This window comes from Agelaius tricolor, unplaced genomic scaffold, assembly GCF_023055355.1.
Source record: "Agelaius tricolor isolate 1412-34295 unplaced genomic scaffold, bAgeTri1.0.p SCAF_8, whole genome shotgun sequence".
NCBI lineage: Eukaryota > Metazoa > Chordata > Aves > Passeriformes > Icteridae > Agelaius > Agelaius tricolor.
In genome coordinates, this window is record NW_027269268.1 from 15,784,162 (window position 1) to 15,803,231 (window position 19,070).

The following is a 19,070-nucleotide window of genomic DNA, read 5'->3' on the forward strand; positions in this document are numbered from 1 at the left end:
AGGATAATGCTCCTTGAGTTGTCAGCAGTAGCCAGGGCTTTTATAGTACTGTGCCCATGCTGACTGCTTCTTTTGGATATGGGTCTGGGGAGGGGAAGATTAAGCTCAGGGTGGCTCTGAACAGCAGCTCACCCTTTTCCTTGGTCTTAGTGTGGACATGGGTGTGCCCCAGTCTCTGGTCAGTCGGCTGGAATCACAGGCGATCCAAGTCCAGTTCCCAGTATTAACTGGGAAAGGACCATTCCCAGCTTGAATCAGCACTGGCCAAAGCCTTGCTCCTTCAGAATTGCTTTGCTGCCTTTGAACTCCTCCTGGCTGGACATGGGCTTGTGCTGTGGTAGAGGTTGGAGTCAGCATGGCTCTCCCAGGCCACACAGCACCCGGAGCCTGTGTCATCCTATGCGCCAGCCTTGGCCTCCAGCAATTCCACTTGTGGGTTCCTCCCTTTCATTTCCCAGGGCTGGCTCACTCAGTAGACAAGTGTGATCTCAAGCAGAGTCACATGCTGTAACATGGCAGCTCTCCATGCATGCCTGTGCAAGCACAGCTAATTCACCTCGACCACTGGGAGTGGAAGTCCCTTGACTGGGGTGGGATGTCCTCTTTGAGAGCCCACAAGCTTGCTGGAAAAAAAGATGTTTGGATGACAGGGTAACAGAGTTCAGAGCCATCAAGAATGCCCATCCAAGGGGTTTGATTCCTTAGAGGAATCAAAGCAGAGGAGTTGCTCCCTGCTAAATGACTTCTTAATTTTTATATCTACTGCATTAAACTTTGCAGAGTCCCTGAGATGGTTTTCTTGCAGTGAAACATGGATGTATCTCTTTTGGAGATTATCCTGATAGATAACAGAATGTTTCAGAACTTGCTATCCAATATGCAAAAGCAGATGTGCTTTATTGGCTCTTTTTAACTTAAACTGTGTTTGCAGCTCTCTACAGAGCAGATGCTCAGAGTTTTGTTGGTATTCATTGAGCATAATAGAACTACCAGAGCTCCAAGAAGTGGTGCTGTGTTTGGTAGAGCAGGTTTGGTTAAATCTCTATTAATCTGAAGGGCCTCAGGGCTGATTTCCAGGTAGTGATTGGCCTGTGGTGTCCTTCAAGGCTCCCATGGTGGAGATGGTCATGGGGGCCTTAAGTACCAGAAAGAAGAGGGCTGGAGATTTCTTTGAGGTATGATGGGCTGCTGTCTGCCACCCCTTTTCATTCCTCCTCATTGATTTGATTTCCTTTGTTTATAGATTGAGGGGGAATAAGGGTTCCCAGGCAGGGTCAGTGTCTCCAGTTCCAGGTGCTTATGGTTCCCAGTTTTAGAGTACCAGCAGGTATGTGAGAGCCCAGAAACTCCTGTAGCTGGTCACTAAGCTTGCAGCTTTTGGATGTTTTTGTTGTATTTCTATTCATGAGTAAATGCATTTTACAGGCATTCAGGTTCCAATTCTTAGGGGTTTTTATGTTAGAAAATTATACTCATCCCCCATTATTTTCTACTCAAAAAGTAGGCGTTCTAAAATCTGAATAATCATTTACATATGTAGCCTTGCAACCTGAATGGCAAAAAAAAGCCAATTACCTTTGATATAAAAGTTACCCTTAGTTGCAAAATTAACTTTGTTTTAGTGGTCACTGGGAAATGAGAACCTGGGCATCTTTCAAAAAATAGCTAATCCAGAAATGCAGAACAAAGGGGGTTTAAAATGAAATATTTAAATTGGCTTGTCCTATTACATTATTTAAGCCTGAATATAAATCTGCCTAGCATGAGTTTGTTGAATCAAACAAGGATCTATCAATTATTGATTTACCAAAATAAATTACAATTAAAACCGAATTATGATATCTGATCGAGATTGTAATTTATCATTTCTACAAATATTTGATTTGATGGGAACCAAACTGGTGCTGCCATTTCCAAAACCCAATCCTCGCAATTTATTCTGTGGTCTTATAAATTTTCCTTTGCTTGCTTCTTTAGTGGTGTCCCAAATTATAACTCTTTCTAATGGTCAGCCTATCTTGGCTTGAATTTTCCCATGCCTGAAGTCCACAATGCTGATGTAGCAGAACAGAAACTTTGAAGATATTTCCTTTTCTCTGTGCTGTTTATTATATCCTTTGCTTTGTGTGTAGACCGAGCTCTGAAGCTTAGGTCAACAAGAAGCCACCGTTGTGGCCAGGCTGGCTCGTGGGAAGCAGCACTCAAATGGTTCCAGTTTGCAGCTCTCCTGGGTCTGAGATGCTTCCCACAGGTCAGGCTGGCAGCTTCTGGGGCTTGGAATTGAAATAGATACCTCTCAGGTCACATGTGCCCTGGGCAGTGTTTTTACCTGCACGCTGGTGGTGCTTGCTGTAAGCTGGGGGAATGGTCCTTGGCTTCTCTAAAGGAGAATTAGGATGGATTTAACGCTTACTGGGAGAGGCAGACATCAGCTATAAACAGAACATGGAATAATATTTTGCCTTTTTTTTTTCTTTTTACCTTATAAAGTTAAACAAGTGCTACAAGAAGTTTCTGCGCTTATTTATTCGCTTTCTTAAAACTTTGGAATCCAGATCTATAAATACAAGCTGACTTAATGTTTACCATTATGGTCGCTCTCACTTGAATTGATGGGTGCTACTTGTTAGGAAAAAAAAAAGTAAAAAAAGGTATTAAGATATATAATCTGCAGGAAAAGATTAACATGCTGTTGTTGTTAAAATATGTTGCTTTTGTCCAAAAGGGAAAACCACTGTGAAAGTCTTAGCCCCTCAGTTTTCTAAAAACTGGAAGCCTGTTTGTCAGCTATTACAGGAGCAAAAGGAAAGACATCACAACCAGACTAAAGAGATGTAGCTTTTCATAAAGGTAGCAGCTGTATCACAGACTTAGTTGTAGTGGGGTATCGACCTTAAATAAAGAATCACCATTTCTTAAAAATAATCATGGCTCGATAGGTATAATTCTTTTTTTTGGGGGGGGGGGGGATTTGAATGTCATTTCTTCATTGCAGATTTCTAGTTGGAGTTTTTTTCCTAATTCTTTTTAGAAGGTGATGTAGGCTTGCTAATCCATGTGAGTTTTCTTAAGAAATGTAAAATACTTTTTATTATCACCAAATAACCCATGCAGATGTGCAGCTGAATTTAACCAATTCAGAAAACTTTTGACTTCTTGTTAGGAAATATCCTTTATTCAAACTTGAAAAAATAGATCAGGAAGGATTATGTTTCCAAGTCTGTGTTCACAAAACTGAATTGATTTGGTTTTTCTCAAATGTTCAGGATGTGGAAAATGTGCAGATTTAATTATATTAAGTTCTAATATCATTACACACATTTTAATTACTCTGAATGGAGTAAAACCTAGCAGATAAATTTATAAACCATAAAAGTGTGCAAATAAATTTTTGTCAGATTTTTAACTGTGACAATGCAGTTTTGATTTGAATTCCTTTTTGCTGAATATGATAACTTAATTGCATTATACAGTCTTAAAGCAATTATTTTATATAAAGCTAAGCCGGGTACTTTTAGGCAAACATTAGTTTTGCCTTGATTTATGTGCAAAAAATGTTTCCCACTTAAAGGAAAGTGGTTGAAGGAATCTGGATTGGATAATTTAGGCTGAACTGTTGAAAGTGAAGTTGTTTGCTTAGGCATCGATCCAGACAAAACTCGTGCACATCTTTAACTTTCTGCAGTCTGTGTAGCCTGTGGGACCTCTACTGACATGGATAAAGTAGCAAGCGTGCAACATCATTCCCAAATTGGATGTACATACCCTACTGTCACAGGCACGTGAATTAAAAGTGCATTTAAGTGTGCTTGCAAATAAAAGATCTGGGACTCCTCAGAGATTACCTGATCTCACCAAAACACCCAACTGACAGTCAAAAATGAGATTTCCTTTCTTGTCTATGGCTATGCCTGGGGGTGGGGAGGGGGAAGGGAGCGTTTTGTTGCTTTTAATACGAGCTTCATTGGATTGGTTTGTCTCTCTGGTGCAGTCGTGACGCAGTGTTGTGTTTTATCAGTGCCCACCCCCAGCAGAATTCTTTGCTTAAGAGGAGGCAGATTTTCACCTACTGAATAAGAATCTGGACTCGCATTGATGCTTCTCAGTGTTGTCTTGTGTGCTCTCCTGTGCCGGAGTGAATTTTATCCCCGGACTGCCTGGTGTAAGTTACAGCCCTCTTTCTACCCTCTGAAAGTTTGCATGTTCAGATGTGACTGTGCTGAATGATAGGATATCTATTTTAGACTGCAACCTGTATTTCTGATCAGGAGGAAAGGTTGCTAGAAGAACTTTGCTCATTTTTCTCTTGATAAAACTTTTAAATACTGGGTGAGTTTTAAAGACTTCTCTGCATGGTTTTCTTTTATAAAACATGTTTTCTGTAACCATGAACACTTGTTTTCTCTGAATGGATCTTGCAAATCTCTAGTATTGAGTCATAAAACTACTTGCCTGTTAGAAAGACTTTGTTAAGTCACTGAAGGATCAAATTGTCCTTTAGTTAGAGAAAAATATGTTTATCAGCAAATGCATGGGAGAGTTTGCTGATACTTCACCTTTCTTACTTGTTTGTAGAATTGCTTAAAGTGACTGCTGTCTGTGTTTTTAGTGAATGTTTTCAGCAACAAAATCTCATGCTAGGTATTTTATATCCATTTTTGACCTTTCAGTGGTGGGAACAGAAGGTTGATAGGGACTAGGAAAAGGAAGCATCCTCTGGAAGTTTTGGGAGCTGACAGTGACTGTCCCTCTCTGCAATGTTAAACTGGACAGGAATCCTTGGAAAGCTATCAACTTCAGTCTTGTTTCCATATCAAGTAGTAGCATGAAGTATGCTTAAACACATTGTGACTGTGTTAAAATAGGAACTGATTGATAGAAAAACCTGCTTCTGCTGATGTGGTAATTGATTTTTTTCTTTTATAGTAAGTTCAGAGTGCTTTTTGTGTACTGGAGCATTAAACTTGCATAATGTTTGGCCTTGTGACAAGTCCTGTGCATGTAATTTAGAGCCATATAGGGGTGTTCTCTGTCTGGAACCACTTGATTCAATACTACCTTTCATATCATGAATGTAGCGTTAGTAATTTTAAGTAAATAATTTGTGAGCCTTGTGGCCTGAGCATGAACTGGAAATGATAAGGACTATTGATAAGAACCACATTAGAAGCTCTGGTTATAAACCAGGCTCGGTTTCTATGCAGTGCTGCGTTCAGAGCACTGGAGAGTGGAGATTCGGAGACTGGAATGCCAGATCTGGCCTGAGTTTGTACACATAGGTGGGAACCTGACAGATTGGTTTTATATAAAAAGCTGAGGATATAAAAGAGAGGATACGGACTAACCTCCCAGGAGCTGCTGTCTGGTAAGCATTTTAGACAGACTTTTCCCCCACTGGTAACTAGAAGTGAACCTGCCTGTCAGTACAAATCCAGTGCTGCTGTCAGTCATTAAACATCTACTGTTTTCAACACAGCAGAGGAAAAGAAATTGTCCTCCCTTGTCTGCCTTGCCATAATGCAAAGTGGAGTAGTCATATAAATTATTTTGGGAAATGCTACACTAGCTGCTGTCCTTTGATTTTTGTTCATACTTGGGCAACAACAAATCAGTTAAAACTGGGATGTCGCAGAGTCTCTGTCCCATCCAGAGCAGAAGAAAATTTTCAGCTGCAGCTTGGGGCAACTTCTGAGAGTAGGAGAGCTGCATGCAGCATGATTTATATATGGTATGAGCTGCATACCTTTCAATGCCTTACAAATGCTGTAGGTTCTTCCCTAATTCTCAGTGAAGAGAATATTAAAGGACATTTATGGGATCTCTGTTTGTTCCTTTATGTCACACAGTCGGATTGCTAGATGGTAATGCACTCTGATTACTTCCTTAGAATTTGAACTTAGTCCTGAGTTTTTATTTATCCATTCATTCCTGCTGTTTGATACTTCTCTGTTCTCTTTAGCAGCAATTTGTTTAGCAAAAACAAAAATCCCCAAACCCTGACATCTCTGATTTTCAAATTTAGTATTATTTTTTTCACTAAAACTTGTCTAGGCTCAGTAGTGTACTGTGAACAGCTTCCAGGAGACCTGTCTTAGTAAATGTCTGTATATAAACATGTCCTAAAATGATCTCATGCTTAACACGAGATCCTAACTTTTTCCTGAGGATTCACTTGTCATTGTGCATGAATTGAGGTGCTTTTTTACCTAGGTTTTGTTCTCATCTCTCCCTTAGGGAAGAAATAGCACTCTGTCTTGACAGAGTTATAACAAGCTGTTAAGTGAATAATAAAATACAGTCCGAGGGGATTGTCTGGATCATCTGCCAGTGAGGCAGAGGGACGTGCTTAGCATTTCCAAAAATCAAAATTTTCTTGCTGAGGTGCAAGTTTTTAAGTCCATTTAAAAGGCTTCAACTCAAACCTTGTAAGTATGGTGCACTGACTGTGGACTGTAAGGAAACTCTGTTAGCTAAAAAACTTGCCTTAATGCAGAATTAGCTTCTTCCAGCTTGAAATGCCATCTCTGTGCATTTCTCTCCATCCATCAGAGATGCACACTCCAGTTTCAGGTCCTGCAGCTCCTGGTCCTAACACAATTCCTCTGCCCTGCTAGTGCCCAAGTGTGAGTTTGCAGCATGGCAGAACGAGTTGGGCTGGTTCAGGAAGAGTTATCCAAAGCCTAAATAGGAAAATGTACTTTTCCACCCAGAGTCTGCTGTGGTGGCAGAGCACACCTGACTGCAGAGGAGGTGTCAGTCCCAGAGGTAACTGGGAGGATCTCCCAGCACCCAGCAGGTCGGGTTGAATTGCATTTGGATTGCATAGAGGCACGTTGATGAAATATGAGAACAGGAGAGACACAGGCTGGTGACTTCCAGGTGTCACACGTGGAGCAGATCACCTGCCATTCCCTCCTGTGTGGTGTTTTTTCCAGTTTCTTTTTCATCCCACTAACAACATCACAAGCTCTTGGGTTACATTAGGTGATGAGGGGCATAGTTCAGCATGTCTGAGCATGCCAAATGTATTTTGGGCTCTAGAAGGAAGCAGACTAAGATTTAGTCTGTATTTAGTCACTGGCCTGCTTTGCAGGATATTTTGCATTTCTGAAAACTTTCTCAGCAGAGATGTGCCTTTTTTTTCCTTTTTTCTTTTATAAGCATTTAAAATCTCTTATCGTTTTTTAAGGTTGAAAGTAGTAACACCTAGCCATTCACAGGCAACCTACATGTTAATTTTTAAACATGTGTTTATTTCCTTTTTCCTTTTGATTTCCATCTTGTTAAAGACACAGCTTAGCTGCTGCTTGGTGCTGTTGCTTGTGCCAACACAGTTGAGCCTCTCAAGTTTTGGAGGAAGCTCTGTTTTGAACCATCACCTTGCATAAAATGACAGGTGGGGTGACTTCTTACTTAAGACATCCTTTTCTCCTGAGGCCACGTATCCTACTTCACAGGGAGGGAGTTTGAGTAGCTGCCTCTGTGAGCCCTTTGCCAGAAGCCCTGCTGACAGTCTCCTGGAGACTCTCTGGCCTCCAGGAGGTGATTTAGGAGCGCACATACGCACTCTTGAAGTCTTCATTTCTTTGGGACCATCTGGAGGAGTTCACCCCATCCTCCTCCCAGGGAAGCTAATAAAGGCAACCTTGTGACTTAGTGGTTTATTTTGGTAACTGCAAGAACTCGCCGTGGCTGGAGGAGCCAGATTTGGCAAACATTGTCCCATGAATTCTCTTGTGGTGGGGCAATGTCACAATCGCCCTGCTCTTTCTCTCAGTCCCAGGAACTGGGCCACCACAATAAATTGGTAGGTTGGTTGATAAGTGGAGGAAAGACAGATCTCTGTTGGGAATAAGGGTGTGCTTTTATCTAGCTGGTCCAAAGGAATGGGTCTTGTATAATCACAGTCTGTGGGTGCATGCGTGGACCTCAGTCAGCTTTGCCCATTTTCAGGAGAAGAAACTGGGGCACTGAGACTAACTTGGCAAAGGTACTGTGGAAATGCATGCAGGATGAAGAATTTAATCATTAATCTCCAGGATCAAGGAAGGACCCTGGTCCAGTACTTCATCTCCTGGCAAAAATCTGACATGCATAATAGAAATTTTTTAACAAATGCTTTTAGTGGGGTTTGGTCTTCATTCACAGGCAAACAAGTGCTAACTGTAATTGTTTCTTCCAAATATCATTAGCCTTTTCTGTTTCTGTCAAGTCCTTTTCCACTCAATGGGCTGAGTGCTCATGAATTATAAAAAAGCAACAACTCTTCAAACAGAAAACATGCTTTGGTGCTTCGTTTTCTCATGTTATCTCATAGTATAAAAATCCTTATACAAATGTTTTTAGCCATTAAGACCTTCTGAAATGTTATTTTAGAGTGTAAGGCATTCAAGGATTGATGTCTGCTCCATGTCTGGAAAAGACTGGAGCAACAGTTGTTCAGCCAGTTTGGAGCCTGCAGAAAGAAAGAGGGACATCTTTTTTTGCTGAATATGTTTCTGCAGAGGAAGCATCAATCCTTGACATCAATTTTAGAGTTTTCTAGGAAACACTTATGGATAGAGGTTTTATTTTCCTCTTGGTTGTTCTCAAGAACCCAGCACCTCAGGATGCTGGGTATGCAAAATCTCTTTTAATTTTTTAACTTTGCTATTATTGCAGGGGTGTCAGAGACCCTTCCTCCCTGCTACCACAGGACCCAAATTGAAAGAAATTAAGCATGGTCTTGAAACTGTCCGTGTGGGAACATTGTATTGAAGTGACTGTGGGGAAATAGAGTGAGCAGGAAGTGGGCTCAGGGCTTTAATCTGACATTCCCTGCTCTCTAGAAGTGCTTCTTCAAAGAGGTGGAGTTGGCTGATGCAGATTGGCTGCTAAATGTTCATTAACCCCTTGCCACAGGACCTCAGGAAGTCTCTGTGGTGGCCAGTAACAGAAGAGAATTGGCCCTTGGAGGAGGCAGGTGGTTTGGGAAAATTTCCTTCTAGCTTTTGACCATCTTGCTGTCACTGTGAGCCTTATCACTCCATTTAACAGTCTTTTGGATGATGAAGGTTTAATTTTTTAAACTCCCTTTCTCCGTGTCCATGTTTTGCTTTGAAGAAGCTTACTCTTTTATTGGACTAAGAAAGATGTAATTCAAAAGGCAGCCATAAAACTGAAACTGTCAAAAGAAATACTCAAAGACATCTGTGACAATAGTTTGAATATAATAACTGTTAGTAATTGGTAACTATCTATAGGAAAAAACAGAGTTCAGTGATTTCCTTGCACCTTTTTCATAGACTTCTCTAAACCAGTAGGAATACATGGAAATATTGAAATTATTGTGCTGTTTCAGTGACTGAAAAGCTGTAAGGAAATTATATTCTTATGTGTATGTGATAACAACAACAACAGATGAATATTAATGTTCTTCAGAGTATTTTCAGTGGTATTTCCTAGACAGACATGCATATAAAACAATTTTTCAAAGGAGCATATCCATGGCTGCAGCTGATAAAATGTTGAGAGCTCTGCTGAGGTCAGTGGTCAGGTGTTCTGTATCAGCTGGGAGTCAGGCTGTGTGGTATGGTCTGTGTACCCTTTGTCTTATATTCACTGGGTGCAAAAAGCCAAGAGGAATCCTCCTGCTAGAAAGAGGGCTTATTGCTCTGCTTGGTAAATTCAACACTAACAAAATTCTCAAACTTTCTAAATCCTTTTAAATTGCTCCAAAGATTTTCTTGGTCAGTGATATTGCAAGAAACATATTGCTTTGGAGGTGACCCAATTTGAATCTTTTCTGAATTGCTTTATGATTAGAGCAGTCACATGCTGAGGTAGGACCCCATTAGTGGGTTTAAATCATCTGTTTACTTCTGAAAACACGCATTGTTATGAGCTCTGCTGAGTATTCCCCTTTTTTTTTTTAATTTTCTTTTTTCTTTTTTTTTTTCTCTGTTGCAGGACAGAACATCGCAGTCCTACCGGTTTGGAAGCAAAATATGGAATGTGTTTCACTGCTGACCGAAGGCAGCCAAATGAACAGTATTTATAGTAGTTCGAAAATCAGCAGTTAGCAGTTTCTTCACATTCTAACACTACCCAGCACTTTCCAGAGAGAACTCATTGTTTACAAGAAATCTGCTTTCCAAATCCGTGGCGGTGCCCTCCAGCCTTGACTATTAACTATTTGCAAAGGGGAAGCTAATCTACAGTTTGGGGAAAGATGGCAATGGATGAGTACCTGTGGATGGTCATTGTGGGTTTTATCATTGCTTTTATTTTAGCTTTTTCGGTCGGTGCAAATGATGTTGCAAATTCTTTCGGAACGGCCGTGGGCTCTGGTGTTGTTACTTTACGCCAGGCTTGCATTTTGGCTTCAGTTTTTGAAACCACTGGCTCAGTGTTACTGGGAGCAAAAGTAGGAGAAACAATTCGGAAAGGTATCATTGATGTTAACCTGTACAACAACACTGTCCCACTGCTGATGGCAGGAGAAGTGAGTGCAATGGTTGGTAAGTAACACTTTCCTATTCCAAGTAATGTTTGTTCTGTATTTGTCACCCTGTTAACTGTGAGCACTGTTAATTCAGTCTTCCCATCTTCTGGACCTGCACATCCATTTTTGTGTGAATGCAGGGGCCTGTATTCCTTTTTAAGTCTCCTATGTTTTTTTAAATTGCTTCTAACAATTTACTTTTTTCAGTGGTTCAGCCACTTAACTAACAGATGAAAAGGAATGTTTAACACAGTGGATCCTATATGTGTATAAGACACTGAAAAAAATTATTTTGGAGATTTTTGTGATGGTAAATGGAAAATATAAAAGTTTAGCATTTGTGTTTGTACAGAAGATCCTACAGAATCAGCAGTTTGCAATGAGTGTGTATGAGGAAGAATCCTTTTTAAAAAGTTTCAGAAAATCCAAACGCTTCTGTAAACTGATTGCCTGGCTGAGCGATTGCAATTAGTCCTACATTTCACCCTTACCCACGGCAAAACTAAGGGAGCAGTAAAAATAATCACACATTTAAGGTCTTTTTAGTTTTTCTGACCCAAACGACAGCAGGTCAGCCCTTAGAGTCTGCTCCCCTTGCTTGTGTTTGTAGTTAACTAAATCTCTGTTCAGAACAAACAGCATATTCTGAGGTAAGTAACATTAAGCCACGGTATTTACTCTTTGTTTATGTGCAAGAGGCTTTGTGAGCTTTTAGAGAGCTCCCCCAAGGAGCAAACCTTCTCTTAAAGGGCAGCAGGGAGGAAACCCTTTATCTGTGGGAGAGGCAGCCCCGGCAAGGGGCCAGCCCTCCCACCTCAGTCTGGCAGCTTGGTGATTTACACAGGCATCACAGCATCCTCTGCTTGAGAGGGATGTTCCACTTGAAGATTTTCTTCCTTAAACCTACTTAAACCTGACCTAAATATTATTTCCACCTATCCATTCTAACCTCTGCACACTTTTTACGTGAGACCTGCACAGGAGTTAGGTGAGTCTGTGCAGAGATTTACTACATGTGGTTATTTTCCTGTTTCCTTTGGGAAAAGGGAAAATTGAGTGCCTTTAAAAAAAAAAGTTCTTTTATTTTTATGGTTCAAAATGGACATTCAGTGACAGTTTCTGGAGTTGTCAGAGGTGGCTTTGTGTGCCTGAGAGTGGGAAGGTAGTTCCCTTGGTTCTGTGGCTGTTTCTGAGCCTCCTGAAGATTGGCCACCTTTCCTTGCCCAAGGGGAAGAGGGATTGGTCACCAAGAGATCCCTGGGGCAGCAGCCATTTCCACAGATGGTGCCACTTTAACCCACCTCAGATGCTCCTTCCCTGCCCCCCACCCCATCAGTTCCTCTTTCCTGGTACCTTGCAGGGTCAGCTGTGGGTGTTTGCTCTTTCCCTCAAGGTGGAGGGTGGCTATTTAGCACCATCCATCCCACTTGCATCTGTTATCCTTGTGCTTGCTGAGATGGCTCAGGCCCTTCCCATGGGTGAGCTGGGAGCACTGAAGTGTGAGTGACCTGCATGTTCTTGATTCCCTTTGAAGGAAGGGTCCGTTTTCTTTCCTGGATCTATTTCTGGTATCCTGATACTGGCAGGGCAAAGTTTTAAGTCTCAGATACCCCCTGTAGAGGCAACTGGCCAGAAGCTCAAAGAAAACAACTTATTTGCATGCCTATTTACATAAGCCTGTGTGAACTTCATGACCAGTTGCATTCCCTTCCTCCAGTAGGGGCATTAGGAAGAAATTCCACATTATAAGTCTCAGAATTAATCACAAGTTACAAAATGCAGATTTCAGTATTTTTTTTCCCTCAAATCCATCTCTAGCTTTTCTCTGGATGTATGATATTTTTTCTGTGTTTTCTCTTTGCCTTTTTGGATGTTTACTTTTTCTGTTTTTGCTCTGCATTTTCCCCCACCCTGTTCTCTCATGCCTCATGATCATGTTTTTGCAAATGGATTTAGCTTCTGAATTTCAATGAGGCTTAAATGAGTCAACAGTCTGAGAGAGACCAAAAGTCACTGTATCCTCTTTCCAGATGTTGGTGGAAGATCCTTTGATGCTTGCAGCAAACAGCAGATGTAATTTTCAGGTCAACCTCTTCTCCTAAGAGAAAAGGAAGCGGGAAGTAATGGGATTAAAATTTTAATATGTAGCATTTTGTTGTAGTTTGGAGCACATTAAAATGTTGTTTATTAGGCAGATGAGAAGTTAAGGACTGTTGCTCTTGGGGTAGATTGTAGTACTTGCCCAGCATCAATTGACTGTCAAGTTATTGTCAGGACTTGCCCGTGTGTTGTTCTCGAGGTTCTGGTGCGAGCTGAAGTCAGCAGCTGATGTGACTGAGGAGATGCCACCAACAGAGAGGCCATCCCAGCCAGGGTTAGCAGAGCCAAGAACTAATCTAGTCCTGCAGGTGCTGTGGTGTTTGGTGTGGGCTCACAGCTGGCACTGAGCGCTGGAGCCTCAGGAGAACGAGGTGCCCTCAGTGGCAGGGGAGTGTGAAACGCACCCTGGCCGAACGCTGGGGCAGGCTGCAGGCAGCGCTCCGTCTTCAGGGGATGCTAACCCAGAGGAAAGGGTGTGGGCCACAGTGTCCACAGGCATGAAGGGTCAGAATTTGGGACTCTTTGACCCAACCTAGTGAGCCTCCTGCTTCCTAAGTTAGTTTTGCGAAGGTAAAAGTTGAGAACATACATTTTATGTTAAAGAGGATTTAAAGCTTTGATGTAGGTAGTTAAAGCACTGCAAGTCCCAGAGTAAAGTCCTGTTCTGGCTTCCTTTGTATTTTCTTCTGTTCCTTAACACTTCCTTAAACTTCTTTAGATTATGCATTGTCCTTCTCAGGCCATCCATTGGTCCTTCACCACCTGTTTCTTTCTCTACTGCTTGTTTTCAGTTGAGCAATGGTCAAAGGTGTTCCTGCCCATGGCACGGGGTTTGGAATTAGATGATTTTTAAAGTCCCTTCCAACATAAACCATTCTGTGATTCTATGAAGTTAAATGAACAAGAAATCGTTTCATACTCCCTCTATTTCCCCTGACAATAAATCCAGTCCTCACCAGACATTTGCAGTGCAGCTGTGGCTTGGTTGCATTTCCCCTATTTTTTATACTAAGTATTTTGTAATTACATATCTATGGGTAGCTTGCCTTTTGTTTGGCTTCTTTCAGATGTAACTGTCTGATTTCTCCTTCTCCTCACTTCATTTGCTGGTCTCTAAGTTCATGTCAAAGGTCTCAAAGTGTTTTTATTTTTATTTTTATTTTAGTACAGGGGAAAAGAAGCCAAAAAATTGAAGAGCAGGTGTTCCTTGATTGATCTAGAATTTCCACTAGCAAGAGAAGTAACAGTTGTTTTGGGATAGTACGCCAGGAGAGATCAGTTTTACAAACTGGTTGACTTCCAAATGCAGCCACATATGATACCAGCAAATCACTGTTTGCAGATGGCTCTGTTTCAAGACCTTCAAACCATCTTCTCATGTTGGAATTGAGGATGGAGGTTGAAACTTTGGGTAGTCTGCCAGCATATGTTCAGTGACCTTGCTTTATCACCTGTATCTGCTGCAGATCTGTTAAGAGAGGAGGCATGAGCCAGAAAATTCTCTTATGGCTCTCTTATGGCAGTCTGATTGCTGCCACTGGTGACTCAACACACAAAGATTTAGTCTTAAGGCCATGAAGTATTACAATGAGGTCTTTGTAAGAATTCTCTAACATTAGGGGGGGTTCACAGAAAGCTGGTGTCACTCTCAAAAGTATTTTGCTGTCCTGAGGTTACTGCCACTGCAAGAGGAGCAGGGATTTTGTGTCTTTGCAAAGTGAAAAGGAGTCAGAGCATGGAGCTGCATGCTCGAGAGCTTGGTGGCCAGCTGTGTCTGATCTAACTCCTGAAAGAGGTGCTTGGGATACTTTTTTTCCCCCTGTACTCTTGGCCAGCATTCTTCCTGGAATTCTTGCTGGAATGCCAGATGTTGCATTTACTTTACAGACCATTACCCACTGTCCCTTAGTTAGTTAGGGGAACTTATTTCCTTATGCCAGGGTATCTTTGGCTTCTCCGTGACTAACATAAGCCTTTTCAGCAGTCTTGAATTTCTCTTGGAATCCTTCTTGAATTTCTCTGCAACAATGAGCTGCAGATGAAGGCAGTGAGAGAGTCTGTATTCTTTCCTCAGTCCATTTTTCCTGTAGAGGACTGGATGGCTGTGTATCACTGAGATGAAGCATGAAATCTCTCTGTCCCACAGTTTGAACCTTTCTCTGGTAGTATCCAACTTTAGGAGCATGGGTGGTTCACTAGTGAAATGGTGAATGCCTCCTTATGCTGATCACCTGCAGGCTTCCAGGGTCAGCTCTCAAGAGTGAGGTTTTCTAAGCTTGATGTACACTGGGAGCAGTTTGTGTACTTAATCAGACAGGCTGTAAATACTGAAAGCAGAACTGTCATGGGTTGTAGGGAGCTGTTAGTCATAAACAGTCATAAGTAAGATGTAGCATTCAAAGCTGCTATTAAACTGTCTTAGTATCTGCATTTACAGACAGAACAGGAACAAAACCCTCTTTAGAAGATCTCTCTTATGCATGAGGAGTGTAGGCAGCACTTGTAAAAGAATGTGTGGCAAAGAATTTTCTGCGTTACATTGTTGTTATTGTTTTCGATACCATATGGTTCATTTGTTTCTAGGTTCTGCTGTTTGGCAGCTAATTGCATCGTTCTTGAAGCTCCCAATATCAGGGACCCATTGCATTGTAGGTGCTACGATTGGATTTTCTCTGGTGGCAATTGGCACGCAGGGTGTGCAGTGGATGCAGCTTGTCAAGATTGGTAAGTGCTGTCTCCTTTTATGTGTGAGAGTGTGTGAAATAGTGTGTGCTGCCTATGAAAAACATTCCCAGAAATCTGCTTTGTGCTGATAACTCCCTCATTAATTTATTTTCCGCCCCTGTCACATCATTCAGAAAATGCACTGGTGCCATGTTCATTAAGGGCTGCAGTGTGTCTCCAGTGGAGAAGGGGGTAAGGCAAAAGGTGTACTTCCCCAGTGGTAAGCTGGGGACACATTGTCCCTCAAGAAACATGCTTCAAGGTGACATTCCTCCTCTTCTAATTCTCTTTGAGGCAGCTCATACTACCCTGTTCTTGCTCTCAACAATATGAATGCTATCATGTGAATGCTCACAGTCGTGTTCCTCCACCCACCACCACCTTCAGGGCACACAGCACGTTTAACTCACAGCCTCCCATTGCCAAGAACAGTGGCACATCCAAGCAGGGATGTGATGGAGTGTTTTCTTATTATTTTGGAAGCCTTTGGAACTTGAGGTGCAGTCTAAAGTCTCTATTAGAAGGAAGGCATGGTAATATATTATAACTTCAGCAATGCATGTGGTTTTTTAAAATTCTGTCAATAGTAAAAGAGTTTTCAGTGACAGCAGAATCAATCTGTTAACCATGCTGCAAACAATACATCACTGTGGATGAGATTTCCAGAGTGCTGCCCTAATCTGGTTTTATTGAAATCAGTGGGAGCTTTGCCACCTACTTCAGTTAAATCATCCTGGACACTTGCAGTGCTGGCCTGCAAAAGATGTGCATGCATCATACATTACAGTTGATGCTCCTGTGGCATTTTGGAGCTCAAGACTCTTACCCTGGGAGCAGCAAGTCATCCCGCTGGATGCAGTTGCTTTCTACTTGCTTGCAACATTCATGGTGGTGGTGATTAGGAAATTACAATGCTTTCTTGGTCTACTCTGATTCAAACTACAAGAAACTTTCCTGAGGAGTTTGATTGCTAAACTTGCAAAATTAGCAGGAAATGCTTTGGCTGTTGTTTCTAATGGTGCTTAGCATTACTTTGACTTTCATGAGTGTCGGTGGACATTGAGTTGCACCAGTTGTAAGTGAACATACAGAACATTCATTCCAGTTGTACAAGAATTGTTTTAGATTTATTGCTCATTAACAATGTACTTAACTATTATGCAAGAATACTGTTTATTTCAAGTTTCATTCTTTCTTCAACGCAGTTGCTTCTTGGTTTATTTCCCCACTGTTATCTGGCTTGATGTCTGGAATCCTATTTGTGCTGATCAGATTCTTCATTTTAAACAAGGTAAAGAAATCTCACTATTATAATGAGTGCTTAGTATGAAGGTTGTGTTTTAGCCTCCCATTGAGTGCTGCCATTTCCATAGTTGAAAGTTTATGACTTCTTTTTGGACAGGAGACCAGGCATTTTTTTAATAGCCATTTGAGTTATACTTGCTCTTAGCAGTTCTGAAAGCTCACAGTAAGTAATTTGACAAGTATTTGAGGCTTAGAAGGTGCTATGTGATAATTAATATTGTATATTCTGTTAGGTCAGAGCATGGTACATGGAGGCTGCTTCTGTATTAGCACAAGCTTGCTGGCATTGACTTAGCCTCACAATTGCTGTTCTCTCTGTGGTTTAAAAAGAGCAGTCCTCCCTTGGAGATACTCTAACTGGATTTTGAAGTTGTGAAATTTTAAGCCTTGGTTTTCCAGCACATCATTCATTAGAATATGGGCATCTGCCTGTTTTGTAGACTCTCAAGAAACCTGAATCAATGGGTTTTAGTGACCTGCGGTAACATTGGTCCATGTATCTCCAGTACAAAAGATGACTTGCCTGCCACCCAGCATGGTCTGGAAACTTGAACTGCCTTTTCCATTTCTCTCACACCATTCAACTTGCTAAAATGGGGAAGTGAAGAGCATGACAGTGACCTAAAATAAGGGACACTATATTAGCAGTTATACAGGGAACTTAAATAGATGAGGGATTAATTCTTTTGCTATAAATAGCACCACCTGTAACCTCAGCTTCATCGTTCTTCATTTCTGCTCTAAATAAACGTCAGTGATAAAAACAGATGATAGATTTGATAAGATTCAGCTTTGAATAAAAAATAACTCAAGTTGCATGAAAGATAAGGAAAGGTTCCACTATTGTATTTAAAGCCTAGCAACTTAAGAAATTAGCCATCAAAGTCATGTGAACTCTGGTATTAAAGCTGTATATTTAAACATTCAAGAGGCAGAAAAATTCAAGTTAAGGAAATTGCCTCCCAACTGCCGTCTGTGCCATTCACAAAGCAGTAAGATCTGTAGAGCTTCTGACATAAGCAGGTAGTGACTTGTGTGCATGCATAAAAAAAGAGCAGCTTTCTAGCTTGTGAGTCTGTGGCCTGTTACAGGGCTCCATGCCCTTGCTGGGGATGTTAGTGAATAGCAGCTGGCCCTGCAAATTCAGCCCATCTGCATCCTGCTTGGGGACCGGGCATAGCACAGGGTGACCACAGCCTTTTCTCAGCTCCCTTTTACAGCTCATGGCAGCAAGAAATGAAACCACATTAGCCAGACCTCAGCTTTGCCAGGCTCTTTGCAAACACGTGGAGCCCCTGGAAAGGCCAGAGCAGTCCCTCACAAAGGCTCTGTCCGTGGCTCGCATGCTGCGTTTCCGCTGCTCTCTCAGCTGAGTCTTTCCTTGTGAGCGCTGAGGGCAGCGGGCACGGTGCCGTGCTAAACATTGCCTGCTCACTTTGTGTGTGTCACCTGCTAATGCAGCCAGACACCTGGCATTTCGGGGATTTCTGTTAGCTGGTAGGAAGTGCCAAGCTGTCTTAGTTGAAGAAGAGAGCTTGGGAATATGGTTTTGAGATGGATGCCTTGCACTGCTGCTTGTAGCACAAGTCCAAAACATCAAAGCCCTCTCCTGCTTGGCGCCCTTCAGTCATGCTAAGTGAAAGGGACTCTCATCTCGGACACAAAATAAATAAGAACACACCTGCAGAAAGAAACCCGCCCCAGGTCACTCAACAGCTGACTGGAAAGTACAACATGAGTCCCTGGTTCCCATTGACAGTGTCAAGCTCCCCCAGAGTGCTGGTACTTGCCAGGACCAGCATTGTGGACTTGGGTGTAACCAAGCTATCACTATCCTTTCCTCAACATCCAAAAGCTCCATCTGCCTGTCACTGATTTGGGAGCACATGTTTTCCACATGGAGGTTCATGCTGACATGAATAATCTGGTGTGAAATGCAGCTAATGTTTCCTTTTTTTCTGTGGTTTCTCTGCAGGAAGACCCCGTGCCCAATGGTCTCCGCGCGCTCCCGGTGTTTTATGCTGCTACCATAGCTATTAACGTGTTTTCCATCATGTACACTGGGGCACCAGGTGAGTGAGCCAGGGAGGCATGGGAGGGAGGCTTCCCACAGTGTGTAGGGATGCTCTGCCAGTGTCACCCAGACACCACAGGGTTATCTCCTGTGTTAGGAGTTAACAAGGGCAGGAGTAAATCATTCACCTCCCCACATGCTTCTGTTTGTGTGTGTGTTTTTGTGACACCCTCCTGATCACTCTGGTTAGTGGGGAAGAGCATAGCTACAAACAGAATCCCTCTTTAGAAGAAGGGAAATTACTGAGAGGCAGCTTTGGCTTTGTAAATCTGAGCACATGCTGAGCTCTAAAAGGTGTTCTAGGTTTGTGCATCAGGGAGTGAAGGTTCAGAGCAGGGTGGAGAGCAGGTGCTTTATGCTGTCAGTGTAATACCTTCACTCCTT

The 19,070-nt window shown here is 42.1% G+C and overlaps 1 protein-coding gene across 4 annotated transcripts in view; it reads left to right on the plus strand.

The window, feature by feature from the left end:
- SLC20A2 (solute carrier family 20 member 2) overlaps window positions 1-19,070 on the plus strand; it is a 56,817-nt gene that overhangs the window by 14,435 nt on the left and 23,312 nt on the right. For 3 of the 4 annotated variants that reach the window (XM_071431747.1, XM_071431750.1, XM_071431748.1), the window contains 5 exons: window positions 4,019-4,162; window positions 9,949-10,499; window positions 15,167-15,307; window positions 16,513-16,598; window positions 18,588-18,684. In XM_071431747.1, coding sequence (XP_071287848.1) covers window positions 10,211-10,499; window positions 15,167-15,307; window positions 16,513-16,598; window positions 18,588-18,684 — 613 coding nt within the window. In that variant the 5' untranslated portion in view covers window positions 4,019-4,162; window positions 9,949-10,210. The remainder of the gene's footprint in view (window positions 1-4,018; window positions 4,163-9,948; window positions 10,500-15,166; window positions 15,308-16,512; window positions 16,599-18,587; window positions 18,685-19,070) is intronic. The other variant, XM_071431749.1, reaches the window with a different exon arrangement.